The following is a 13,101-nucleotide window of genomic DNA, read 5'->3' on the forward strand; positions in this document are numbered from 1 at the left end:
CGGTGATTCGAATCCCCACGACGGGGTGAGCTCCCGTTGCTCGGTCCCAGCTCCTGGCAAACTAGCAGCTTGAAAGCACGTCAAAGTGCAAGTAGATAAATAGATACTTCTCCAGCGGGAAGGTAAACGGTGTTTCCGTGCGCTGCTCTGGTTCGCCAGAAGCAGCTTAGTTATGCTGGCCACACGACCCGGAAGCTGTACGCCGGCTCCCTCGGCCAATAAAGCGAGATGAGGGCCACAACCCCAGAGTTGGTCACGACTGGACCTAATGGTCAGGGGTCCCTTTACCTTTACCTTTAAATAAATAAATAAATACATACATACATACTATTTATGCCCCTTCCCTCTTGAATGTGTTTCCGCAGCCACTCTGGGTAGTTTCCAACATATACAAAAACTTCCCTATATAGGGCTGCCTTCAGATGGCTTGAGGAGTTGGATGATTCCATACTCTCTGACATTTCTCTGTTGAAAATAGGGACATCCTACCAAACGTTCCAACATTTCTACAATGAAAATAGGGGCATCCTAAGGAAAAGCGGGACATTCCGGAATCAAATCAGAAACCGGGATGGCTTCTGTAAGCGCAGGACTGTCCCTGGAAAATAGGGACACTTGGAGGGTCTGCGGTATAAAATCATATATTTGTAACAAAGAATTGTAGAGTTATTCCAGAATACTTTCTTCCCACTCTCCGGAGTAAATGTGAAGAGAAGGGCAGCCTTATTTCTGAGTAAGTTTGAACAGCACCGGCTGCAATTCAAAAAGGTATTGTTAGGGAGTAGATCCCACTAGGCCTTATTCCAGAAATAAACATGCCTACATTCCTGCTAATTGATCCACTGGTTTCAATGGGTTCCATCCAAGTCTACAGGTCAGCCTCTCCCACTGAGATCAGGGGGGACGTGATGAAAGTGCTTAGCTGAACTGCCTTCTCAATTTTTCACACACTTCCCATCGAATGTTTATTCTCTCTAACGATGAATGCTTTCTAAACACAGGACAGAGCCCATAAATTATTTTAAAGCAAGGGGGAGAGGGGACAGTCGGAAGTCAACAGCCATAGTGAACAGGACCATTTGCCTCGGAGAAAGAATCGGGTTGGAATTGGGTTTTAACAACTTTTATCTCCCTCCCAAAGGCCTTCACTGATAGGCTAAGGGGGAGTAAACAGACTTAAAACCCCAACTTCAGAAGTAACCTTCAGGCCTTGACAGACTAGCAGGGAAGGGAGGTGTGTTTGCGAAGATATAGGCTACTTGTTAATCTATTTATAAAGAAATAAAAATATTAGACTTTTATGTTTTCAATCTTCTTATCATGATTTAATTTAGACTTCTTTGGGTACAAGAAACCTGGAAAGAAAAAGCACATGCTACTATTGGTAACAAAAATCAAATTGCCACTTTGATTTTTATTTCCCCCCCCTGTATATTTTTGCAAGCCAAACTAGGAGGTGAGGTGGGAAGGAGGTAAAGTTGAGACAGACAGAAAGAAAACCTATAAAAAGAATGTGGGTTATGGTAGATATATGTCTGGGTAAAATTGTTCCTATTTTTGTCGTCGCTGTGTTTTGTGTTGTTGTGTTGTGTTTTTTTAAAAAAGAGTCACATGGATTAATTGCCTAAATTCACCACAAACGTAAAAATGACTGACATGAGTGTACCGTCACACTTAAAATTTACTCTAACGTAAAAAGGCCTCACACGATCTGCGTTAAGACATAGGCACTTACATTCTTCACCTAATACTGCATCATCTTTTCAGTTTTTAAGCTACTTCAAAATCTTTTTCAGAACGCTACATCTGACCAAGAAGAAAAATGTAAACTTAAATTTGCCCTCGCCAGATCTCCAAACTTTCAAAACAAAAGTTTTAAGATACGCTACTCCTCTTTCAAACCCCCCAACCCCCGCTTTCATATTTCCTAAGAATTCAAAGCCAGGACAACAACCTCACTACTGCCTATGGAGGCAGCCCAAGACACACTTACTAGAAAGTAAAGGCTGAAGAATTATGCAGGCTTAGGGCTGGTGGGGTGGGGTAAGCCCCATTTAAATGACTTCTGAGTAAATATGCACAGGATTGTTCTGCCAGTCCCACTGACTTTAGGAGGACTTCATTTCCCAGCGAAGACACTTCCCAGTTCCTGCTTAAAATATTCCCCCCATATACTATTATAGTGCACAGGAAAGGGAACAGACAAGATCCAGCCCAAAAACCAAGCACTTTATATAAAGCTCAACACTCATATTTAAAAACTTATATGCTTGGTTTCGCTGGGTGATGCCCACCAACGTTTTAAATAAAAGAATTCATTTGTAATTCTAGCTGACAAGCATATATATATATATATATATATATATATATATATATATATATATGAGGCACAAATGGAGGGGGGCAAAGGGGTGTGCCTGTTGTGTGTGTAGGGGGGGTGTTGTTTTGTTTATAGCATGCCCATGGGTGTGTGCTATCTCTGCTTGGCTTCCGCTAAGACATAATGACAAGGATGTCGGGAGGAGAGCTGGATAAATGAGATGTGGAGACAGGCCTTTGTGGGGGTCAGAGAAGAGCTTCGGAAGAGATCTTTAGAAGTCCCTTAAGAATCGCCAGGTGAGCTCTCGGGAAACAAAACAAAACCGAGTGGGTTGGGCAATGGGAGCAGGAAGGAAAAATAATTCATGACAATGTCCCCTTATTTACAAACCACTGGGTGGTGGCGGTGGTGGGAGAAACCCCCATCCCTGTCTCTCCGGATTATGAACCCAAGTCCACCAAGCTGGAGGTGAGCGGGCCTAGGAGAGAGTCCTGCAGTTGGTGCTGGTGGGCTTGGAGGCCGTGAGTCGCCTGGGAGGCAGACAGCCCCGTCAAGGAATAGGTGGAGTTTCTGGCATGGCTGAGGCTGCCCTGGAGCAGGAGGATTGAGTTCTGATCCGGACTCTGTGGGGGCGAAAACTCCTCTTCCGAGCTGGACATGAGCGGCTTCGCCCCGTCCAGGGGAGACAGCTGGTTCTGTTTGTTCGTGGAAGTGTTGTTGTTCTCCGTATTCTCCCTGGGAAAAAGAGAGGCAGAGGAATGAGAAAGTGGTCATAGACCAAGCTGGTTGCAAAAGCAAGGGCCAAAGAGAGGAGGGAATGAATGTCCCATCAGCCTAAATTGGCAGAAATGCAATTACGCAAGGGGAAAACTCTACCGAAAGTTCACTGTCACTCGCTCAAGCCACCAGCGGTTTTAAAGTCCCGGTGCTGGAACGAAGCTTCTCTGATGGTACTTACTCCCAAGTAAGCCACGTAGTGGAATCACAGTGTGTGGGGAGGAGAGCTCTGCATGCAGCTAAACACCATTTATACAGCCATTCTACACCGCAAAAGGAGGTTTGGGGGGGCACAAATTTCAGTATGGTGTTTCTCAACAGATATAAATCACGTTGAAATTTTGCTCGGCTTATTTTCAAGGAAACTGTACAATAGAATCTGTTTGTCGTGGTGCATGGCCAGATCCTACCGCTCATCTATTCAGAATTAAGCGCCCACCCTGCTGTGTTCAATGGGGCCTAAGGAACTATGCACAAGATCCCTTCTTTTCAAGGCTGCTCTGTTGAACACTTTGCCTTGGAAGTCCCACTGAAATCAGTAGACCTAACTTCCATGAATGTTCAGGGTTTGAAGGGCAAAAACTGAAAATTCGTTGACTTTTGTTTTCTGGGGGAAAGTCAGATATTTGTCTTGAGTATCAAGGCAGTCCTTCTATCAGGTTAAATAACCCCTTTTAGATCTTAAAAAAGATTTGGATTAATGGGACTCGCTTCCAAAGGAGAATGTTGTACATTCAGAGTATAACAGTGTGGGAACAAAAGTCAGAGAAAAGGTGAGGGAAACTTCCAAAAATTTCTGTTTTGTCGTGTTTTGAAATCAGTTGAGGAAAACACACAATTTATTCTCCTTTTATCTTGCAAGTCACCTTGACGGTGTTTTTGCCCTTCAAGGCAGCCTAAAAGCTATTTTAAATGAAGTATGCTTGGCCTTTTTTTTATAAAAAGCAACCTTTTTTTTTTTACAAATGTGAAAAAAGACAGGATAGGCCCAAGATCAGGTTGAAGCCAAAGTGCGAGAGATTAAGACTGGATTATCAGTGGAGGAAGAGTTGAGAAAAGCAACTGCTTTAGTAGTTGGCTGGCTCATGCCCTAAATAACTTCAAAGAAAGGGTTTTTAAAAACCACACATAGAACCCTAAAAGAAGACATCAGTTAGGATCAAGGCTGCAAATATTTCACATTAGCTCAGAGGATGGACAATACTGTCCTGAGCTCCTAACATTTTCTGTAATAAATCTCCCCCACTCACCCTCGAGAAGCAAAAAGCATTTTATTTCGAAGGGGTGAATGCTAGAATCAGGATTTCTTAACTTGGTGGAACTTAGCCAGAAAGAGTGAAAGTTGTCCCCTTCCCTATAAAAATATATAATTGAGTCACTGTTTCTCTCCCCAACCCCTCCCTGCATACAAAGAAATGTAAAAGAAAAAAACACCAATCCCTCCTGCGTGGTAGGCTGATACAGACAACCAGGCAATCCCCGGATCGTCTGCAATGGAGACAGCAGAACACGGTCGCCCATACATAAATGCAAACACGCAACCTTTTCCTTGCACTCTGGTGGGGGGAACGGAAGAAGCGAAAGCTGCGTCCGTCGCCCGTAGCAATTGCGGCTTCGTTGCCAAACAAGGGGAGGTAATAACTGCAGTTTAATATAGCGCACATTTCTATCCGGTCTAAGCACCAGAAAACCTGTTGTTTCACTCCTGGTAAAGGGGCATCTATTGCCCCCTTAGAGGTGATCTAGCGGAGGAGCTTTGCTTGGAAGTAAAGTCAGACCCGCGGCGAGTACAGCGTACGGAGACTTCTCTCCTGCGGGCAGCTCCGTTGAGATGCGGGGGCAGCTTAAAAGCCGACCTCCCTTCTTTCTGCGCGGGTCTCCTTAACAGCGACTTTCGCTCGAGTCGAAAGTCTGCCGCTCTCTCCGAGGAACAAGCGATCGCGCCTTAAGGCAAGTGCGCATTCACACAACCTAGGTCAAACACGCGAGTCTCAGGCGGAGTAGAACGGCCAGACAAAAATTGGCAAGGGGAGGCGGGGATTTCTCAGGCAGCCTTTCTGAACCCCAGATAGTCACTCGCCACTGAAGCTAGTCGGTGGTTTCTGCTTCCACGCAGGGTGCGCGTTGGGGAACTGGGTACAAAATCACGATTATCCGCAACACGCTGTAAAAAATAAATAAATCCATGGGACTGAATTTCAAACAGGGTGCTTAAAAATCGGAGTAATGAGCCCCACTGATTTCAGGCTGATGGGCCCACAGCTGAGCCCCTAAATACATTTGCTTGAAGGCAAATCACATCTCAGTGGTTCTCTTAACATCCTGTGGGTTAAGTTTCCGACTTCATACTCCTTTGGCTATTACACAGTCACACAATCTGTGAATTATAAATTGTTCCCTCTCTTACAGTCGATGTTTATGTCTGCAGTGAGAATTGCAAATCAATTTCCGTTATTAGGAGAGTGGAATCTCAGGGCATTAGTTAATCCGGATTAAGAAACGGAGTGGATCGGGAATGAACGGTTTGTATTTACAGCCAAGAAAAGGTATTGAGAATCTTCCCTACCGGATGGGTAAAAACAAGGGTATGAGAAATTAGAATTTAAGTGAGCAGGCGGAGGCGCGCGCACCCCCCTTGCATTCACACGACCAAGAGCTCACGGAAAGATCTACACAGAGCTAGGCAAGCCAGAAGCTCAGACCTAACCACGTCTACTCAGAAGTAAATCCCGTTGAATCCAGTGGGTTTTACTCCCTAGTAAATGGGGTGAAGATTGCAGTGAGTATGGGGTGAATCTCTCCCGCAGAAATCAGGGGATTTCCAGAGAGTTTTCTTAGTGTGGATCGTGCCCACGGCCTCAGGTGGAGGAAGAAACCCCAAATAATGGTGTGTGTGCGCGCGCGCGCGCGCATGTGTGTGTTTTACAATTCTCTGAAGAGTGGTTCATATTTTAATAATGGCTTCATCGTTGCAGCTGCCACGTTTTTGGCCTCCTATTTAGACAGCTGCAGCCGGAACATCTCAGCCGAAGTGATGTCAGTGTTAGCTTAGGTGAAGGAGACGCGGGTCTAGTCGGCGCGTCCACGTCGCGGCGTCGAAAAATAAAATGCATTTGGAAAAGCTGTGTCTCTGCACAGCCGCTTCCAGCAGCACAACCCTCTAAATGTTTAGGATGGAAGCTAAAAATAATAAATAACCGCCGAAGACCTTCGCTCTTTTGGAAAACGGAGCTTTCAACTCTGGAATGCTCAGGATGCGGGGGAAACAGCCGCAGAAAAGAAAGAAAAAAACACATTTCAAGGCAGTTTCGCAAGCGACGCGTTAAACCGGTTTGGGCCTTTCCCCGGGAACCTAAACCGAGCCACAAGGTTCAGTTCGGCTTTTTGAAAATAAATAAATAAAATGGTTGCTCTTCCCTCCCCACAATATTCAGAAGCGTGCACAAACAGAGCGAGCAAAAGAGGTCAACGGGGTTTTTGCAACATCAGGTGTCAAAAAAGTATTTGCCAAAGTGTAAATACCGAAAGATTTAGGCTAATTGGTTTATTAGAACGAAAGCTATTAAACTAGGGTGAGTTGTTATTGTTATTTTTAAAGTATCCCTCCAGCTTTCTAGCCTACATTCACACGTTACGCCTTCCCCGGAAAAGAAGAGGTCGGGCGCGCCTGCGGAGATCCCCTCTGCTTACCCAAACCTCGGAGTCCCCTCGGGCTAACTCCTAAGCGCATGGATCAGGTGATTGGTTTTTATTCCTTTTAAAACCTTTCTGTGCTGTTAAGATGACATTTACTCGAGGGGAAATGCCCCGATCCACGCCAAGTTTAATCAGAATGGGGGGGGGGAGTTGTCCCAACAATTGACCAGTAGGCAAGGAAGTGGACGTAGCTTCTTCTCTGGGTACAGAAAAAACTATAACCGTTAAAAAAATGAAGTGGAACACATAAAGATCAACGCGGCTCCTTGCGGTATATGTATTTATTATATCCTGAACTCTTAATGGGTGGAGTTTCTCCTATAGGCACCAGTTTGTTTGCTTGCTTGCTTGTTTCTTCAATTGAATGCGAGTCCAGAAAAATCTGGGGAAAGTGACGTTTTTATATACGTTATTATGTTTTTATATACGCTGGAAGCTGCCCAGAGTGGCTGGGGCAACCGAGTCAGACTGGCGGGGTACGATGATGACGATGATGATGCTATTTCATCATCATCGTCATCATCTAGTTCCATCTCCAGAGCGAAGCAGAACCAACAGCAGGCTAGGAACGAGTCTCTCTCTGGATGCGCTGTTTGTGCCAAATGACCCATCTCTAACCAATGCACATTTACTTTGGGGGGGGGGTGAAGGCATCATTTACCCCCCCTCCAGCCAGTAAAGGCAAACTAACAAGAGAGATGGGGCAGGGGTGGGGATTAATACTGTATATGTCACGTCCATGTATTCAAGATCTGATGGACAGGAAGGGCGCTGGGTCTCCTCGACCCCTTCCTTTCCCTCCCCTCTCGAGGCACTAACTTGTTACCGGCAGAGTAACATTAAGCCCAATCTTGGGACAGGAGATAACCGGGTCTCACAGATCTCCGGTTTCCCTCCCCTCTCTCCCTCTTCCGGGGTCCGGTTTGCAACAAATAATAATTAAAAAAAACAACAACCTCAGCAGCTGAAACCAGAGTCTGCGCCAATTCGTCCCAACTTCACAACAGAGGAGCCGCCAAGTTGGACACTCGGCCCCGCGGCTCCACCGGGATGGCAGATCCATTGCTCTGCAACCTTTTCTTTGAATTGCAAGCGCGCCCGGCCAAAAGTATCCTGGGAACTATAGCTTAAGGGTGCTGGGAATTGTAGCTCTGCGGGGGTCAAGTACAGCTCCCGGGATTCTTTGAATGCATGGGGTAGGGGGTGGGGAGAAAGCCTGGGATGTTATCCTTCGGCAATTTAGATTGTGACCTCTTGGGGCACGCGTTTATTTTCCCCTCCTTCCCCTTCCGCCCCCGTTATTTTGATGCTGCTAAAAACCTATATAAAACAGAACCGCCTTTGAGGCCAGCATCCCACTCCGCCGCGTAAAACCGGGTGGAAATAAGTTCCCCCGGACTTGGATAATGCAAGAATTATTGTGATACTAGGGGCTCATTTCTGCACCTACTGCCGAGTTTTGTGTGGGGAGGATCTGGGAGTCATCAATGGGACTGACACCCTAATCCTAAACACATGTAAACCTTCCTAAAGTCAAGTACGTCAATTTAAGCGGGGTGTGGCTGGGGTTGCAAGGAAGATAAACGACTCCCTATAACCTCACCCATCCAGCTCCTTTGATTAACCCCCTCGCGGTCTGCTAGGAGTGGGGGAAGTCTGCCCACAGCCTTCTGCATCACAGGATGGGGAGAGAGAGAGAGAGCTTTGGAGACTGCTCCATCAAGCCTATGCGTGCATACTCGGAAGTTAAGCCCCACTGCATTCAATGGGGCTTACTCCCAGGTAAGGGACTGCAACCCCTAAGGCTGATCAGTGGGGGAAACTGAGGTTAGAATTCATCCTAATTCCACGATTTATCTTTTCAACTTGGTTATTATTATTATAAAAGTGTGTTGAGGGTTGCAGCCTTTGTGTGCATATCTAAAAGCATGTGGGCTTGCTGAGTTGACCTCCTGTCTAACCTATTGCTGGCCATTTTATATATATATTTTTTTAAAATCACAAGCACACTGTTCTCTGACGCACACCAACTCAGGAGTAAGCAAAGCCAAGAACACTGAGACCTACTTTTGCCCAAACATGCTTAGGAGACTCAAGCTGAAAAGTCCTCTTCCAGCTTCCCTATCACCCTTCTCACCTCTTTGACCTCCAGTACTTTAAATTTTTATTTTTATTTTAAAAAAACCTACTCCAAAAGGGAAGTGGTGGCTCGCAGACTCACCAGGGAGCTAGCTTGGGTTTTCAAACAGTGCCAAACTGAGACACAACACTCCAGTCTGGAGACTTCTGAGCCCACAATAAACCCAGCGGAACCATAAACAAGAGAGGGTGTTATTCCTGGTCACTTTTATTTCCTTTGCTCATATGCCTCATCCTGCTGCAGCTTGGGAGATGTATCTAATAGGAAGAGGGCTTTTGCTGGAATTGGTGGGGGGGAGAGGATTAATGGGGAGAGTGGAAGAATTACTGGGCACCAAAAGAATCAGGATAGCTTCTATCAAGTAGAGGGAACTCTGGACTAGCCCCCAGAGAGGAAAGGAAATGGGGAACAGAGGTGCAAATGGGATCTTATGCAGGATGTGCTGGTCTAGTTAGTGGGCTTCAGTCCACAGAAGTTTCTGCCCTAACAAATGTGTCGTCTTTTAAGGTGACAAAAGACTCTGATTTGTTTTCCTGCAAGAGACGGACGCAGTTGCCACTCTGGAAATCTTGGCCTTCCAGTTACCTTGTCCTTTCAATATATATATACATATATATTTGCATAACCCCCCTAGGCCAAGCAAGACTGCAGTGACATTTATTTATGCTGAGCGCCAGAAACTGTAACAACTCCACATCAGGAAAATGCCGTAAAGGGTGTGATTATTTTCATTCTCCTCCCTCAGGACATAATAGGAGGAAGGAGAAGTTTGGAAGCAACAATCAAGGGAAGGAGATGAGGAGGTTTGGAAAAGGCCCTCTTTCACCAAGACACGGCCTTTCTATGGGAAACCTGCTAGTACTCTTGACTAACAGGTATTTAACATGACACAGTAGGCTGTGCGAAGATTTCAGAAGCGAGTAAGAGCCCCCTAGGGACACGATCCAGGCCCATTTGAGCCCTGAAGGCCCAATGAGTTTCACAGTCATGGTGGCATGATGCAATCCTAACCATGTCCATTCAGAAGCAAGTCCCACTGAACTCAATGGGATTACTCCCAGGTAAAGCAAGGTTTAACATTTCTGTCTTAACCGTGTCACTAGGAACCTCCTTCTAGGCATGTCTATTGAGAGGCAAGTCCTTTAGGATTATTATTATTATTATTATTCCAGGTAATATCATTGCAGCCTAAAAATCAATGGGGATGGTAAACTGTATCGGCAAGTTTTTGACGTTTTGCTATGTTTTTATATGTACTGTATGCCGCCCAGAGTGGCTGGGGAATCCCAGCCAGATGGGTGGGGTATAAATAATAAAATCATTGCTGTTATTATTATAAACGCTAGGAATGATCATTTGGCATAGTTGGTAATGAACACAGGATACCATCCAGCCAAAGTTAAGATTTCCTATATAAATCGCCATAAATTTAGGCTCCAACGATATATCCAACATACCTGGGGGGCGGGCGGGGGTGTGTGTTTAAGGCCCCACAACCCTCCCCCCAAAACCCAAACCTCTGAATAGACATGTATAAGGCTGCGATGCAAAAGTGCCTACCTGTGGCTGAATCCTACCTTACCTTATCTTATGGATAATTCCGGATAGCGGGAGCTTACGCGTGCTTACTCGGATGCAAGTCTCAGCGCGTTTAGCTGGGCTTGCTCTCTGTCTGTACGGCTGTCGGTCTGTCTGGAGGTCTCTCTCACACCCCCCACACACACCCCACACCCCAGATAAAGTTTGGCCGCCCCCTCCGCTCCTCCGACTTGCAAAACAGCAGCACCCACCTCTCTTTCGCCTCCGCCGCTCGGTCGCGCTGCCTGCGGTTTTTGAACCAGTTGCTGACCTGGGTGGTGGTGAGGCCGGTGGCTTCGGCCAGCTCCCTCTTCTCCCGGGGCGAGGGGTAAGGGTTGTGGGCGTACCACTCGCGCAGGACGCCCCGGGACTTCTCCTTGAAGCAGTAGCTGGTCTCCTCGCCGTCCCAGATGGTCCTGGGCAAGGGGAATTTCCTCCGCACGCGGTACTTGCCCACGGCGCCCAGCGGCCGGCCGCGCAGCTTCTCGGCTTCCACGTAGTGGGCCTTCAGCCACAACTGCTGCAGCTTGGGGTGGTTGTGCGGAGAGAACTGGTGGCTCTCGAGGATCTTGTAGAGCTCGCGGAAGTTGCCCCGGTGGAAAGCCACCACCGCCTTGGCTTTCAGGACGCTCTCGTTCTTGTGCAAGTGGTCGCAGGCGGGCAGCGACCACAGGAAGCGGCCCAGCCTCTCCAAGTTGCCGCCTTGCTGGAGCACCTCGCAGACGCACGCCACTTGCTCCTGCGTGAAGCCGAAAGACGGCAGCATGGACATGGCGACGGGGGCGCCGAGCCGCCGACGGGGCGCCCGCCACCCGGCACTCGCTTAGCTGGCCGGAACCGGCAGAAGGACCGGCGGGGCGGTGGGGGGGGGGAGAGAGGAAAAAGCAGCGCTGGGCGCCGCCCCCCTCCCCACACAGGCAGAAGAAGGGGAGGCGCGCAGAGACTCACCCCCCAGGCGCAAACTCCAAAAAGACCCTTGGCGAATCCAAGCGGCGAGGCAAAAGCGCCCCCGACAAAACCCAGCAAGCGAGGCGCAAAGGAACTGGATGCTCCGGCGCTGTCGCTGCAGGCGCAGGAAACTTTTGGGTCGGGATCTCCGACGGCAGCCAAGCTGAAAGCCGCCCCGTCGTCCTCCGGGCTCCCTTGGATTGGATGTTTGCAGCGCCCTATAGGAACGCGCGTCCAGCAAAGCAGCAGCTGCGCCCGGGAGAGGGAGAGCGAGAGCGCGCGCCGCCCAGGACGCAGCAGGAAAAAGCAGCCGAAGGAAGGCGCGGCCCGGCCTGGTTGGTTGGTTGGTGCGCGAGCGAGAGAGCGGGCGCTGCCGACGGGGGCTTGGCAAGGTCCGCTTCGCTGTGGCTCTGGCTGCAGCCGAGGGGCCGACTGAGTGGCGAAGAAAGGCGAAGGAGACAGATAGGGCGGCTCTTGGCCTCTCGATCTCTCCTCCTCCTCCTCCTCCCTCCAGAGGGGAGACACGTCAGGACCCTGCAATTCGAGCTGCTTCTCAAGTGTCACCTAAGGGGAACTAAACTCTGTGCAAATCAATTATTGCAGACTCTCTTTTTTTTAGAAGAAAAAAGAAAAAGACAGCCACCCATACCCAACCCAGCTCTCCCCCCCCCTTCCTCTGCGGGCCCATCTCTCCTCTAGCCAGCCAGCCAGCCAGCCGGCCAGCCAGCAAACCTCCTCTTCCTTCGTCCCCCCCGCCTTTATTTTCAGACCTGCTCATTCCCGGTGAGCTCATATTTAATTACCTTAATGTTGAGAATGAATAAATGATGCCCCTGATGAATAGCTTATGGCGCGCGATAAATAATGAAAGGAGCGCCATAACTATGTCTTAAGAGGCTAGGGAGGCAAGGTGGGCATCTTATTGTTATTTATTCTTTCATTCATTCATTTATTAATCATCACCCTCCTCGGAAATACATATTGCTATTTATTTATTTTTGCATTCAAAGAGGTGAAGCTTAAAAGCGATGCCTTTGGGCTGCCACCAGGAGTTGTGTTGCAGAAGGCCTCTCTCCCCGTGTAAATTGGTGGGAATTCGAATTATGCCAGGAGCGGACGCGGGAGCGCGCAAGAGCGCGTATTCCAATTACCTCACGAAAAGCGATGCCCCTGCGGTCAATACAGCCTCCAAACGTAAGGTGATAGAAAGGGCACCCTGTGGACGTTAAGTAATAGGTACTGGAATCGAACCAGCACATATTTCGCCTGTGCAGACGGAGTTAGGCCTATTTAAAATCCGCGATCCGCTCTGGAACGAACGGTACCCGGCTGAAACACTCCTTCCAACGCGGCCTCAGCAAGATGACTCTGGAGTAAGCGTCTCCGGCCCTCTTGCAATCTGACCTGATCGCCGCGTAATTGCGCATCCTGTCCTGGAAGTCAGGCGCGCTGAACGGAGCGCAGGTTATTTCCGAGTAAACTGAAATGCAGTTGTTGTTTTTCCCCCTAATGAAGCTGCTGTCCTCGGCATATTAATCAGGGACGTGGACCCCCATCCATCGAGAGCTGGCCCTCCCAGTAAAAACGCCAATTATGCTGCCCGATTCTGTGGATGGTGGCTCGGAACAGCTGTCACTTGAAT

General features: G+C 48.2%; 1 protein-coding gene across 2 annotated transcripts; it reads right to left on the reverse strand.

The window, feature by feature from the left end:
- Positions 1-1,422: 1,422 nt before the first annotated feature.
- Positions 1,423-11,949, reverse strand: SIX1 (SIX homeobox 1). Of its 2 annotated transcripts, none has more exons than XM_082219592.1 (2): positions 10,783-11,949; positions 1,423-3,055 (listed from the first exon to the last, which is right to left on the reverse strand). In XM_082219592.1, exons 1-2 carry the CDS (start codon positions 11,281-11,283, stop codon positions 2,699-2,701), a joined length of 858 nt encoding a protein of 285 aa, XP_082075718.1. In that variant the 5' UTR covers positions 11,284-11,949; the 3' UTR covers positions 1,423-2,698. The 2 variants fall into 2 exon arrangements, with proteins under 2 accessions (XP_082075718.1, XP_082075717.1); XM_082219591.1 differs by having other exon boundaries at positions 10,724-11,924.
- Between the last annotated feature and the right edge of the window lie 1,152 nt (positions 11,950-13,101).

Source organism: Podarcis vaucheri (assembly GCF_965113315.1).
Source record: "Podarcis vaucheri genome assembly, chromosome: 1".
Lineage (NCBI taxonomy): Eukaryota > Metazoa > Chordata > Lepidosauria > Squamata > Lacertidae > Podarcis > Podarcis vaucheri.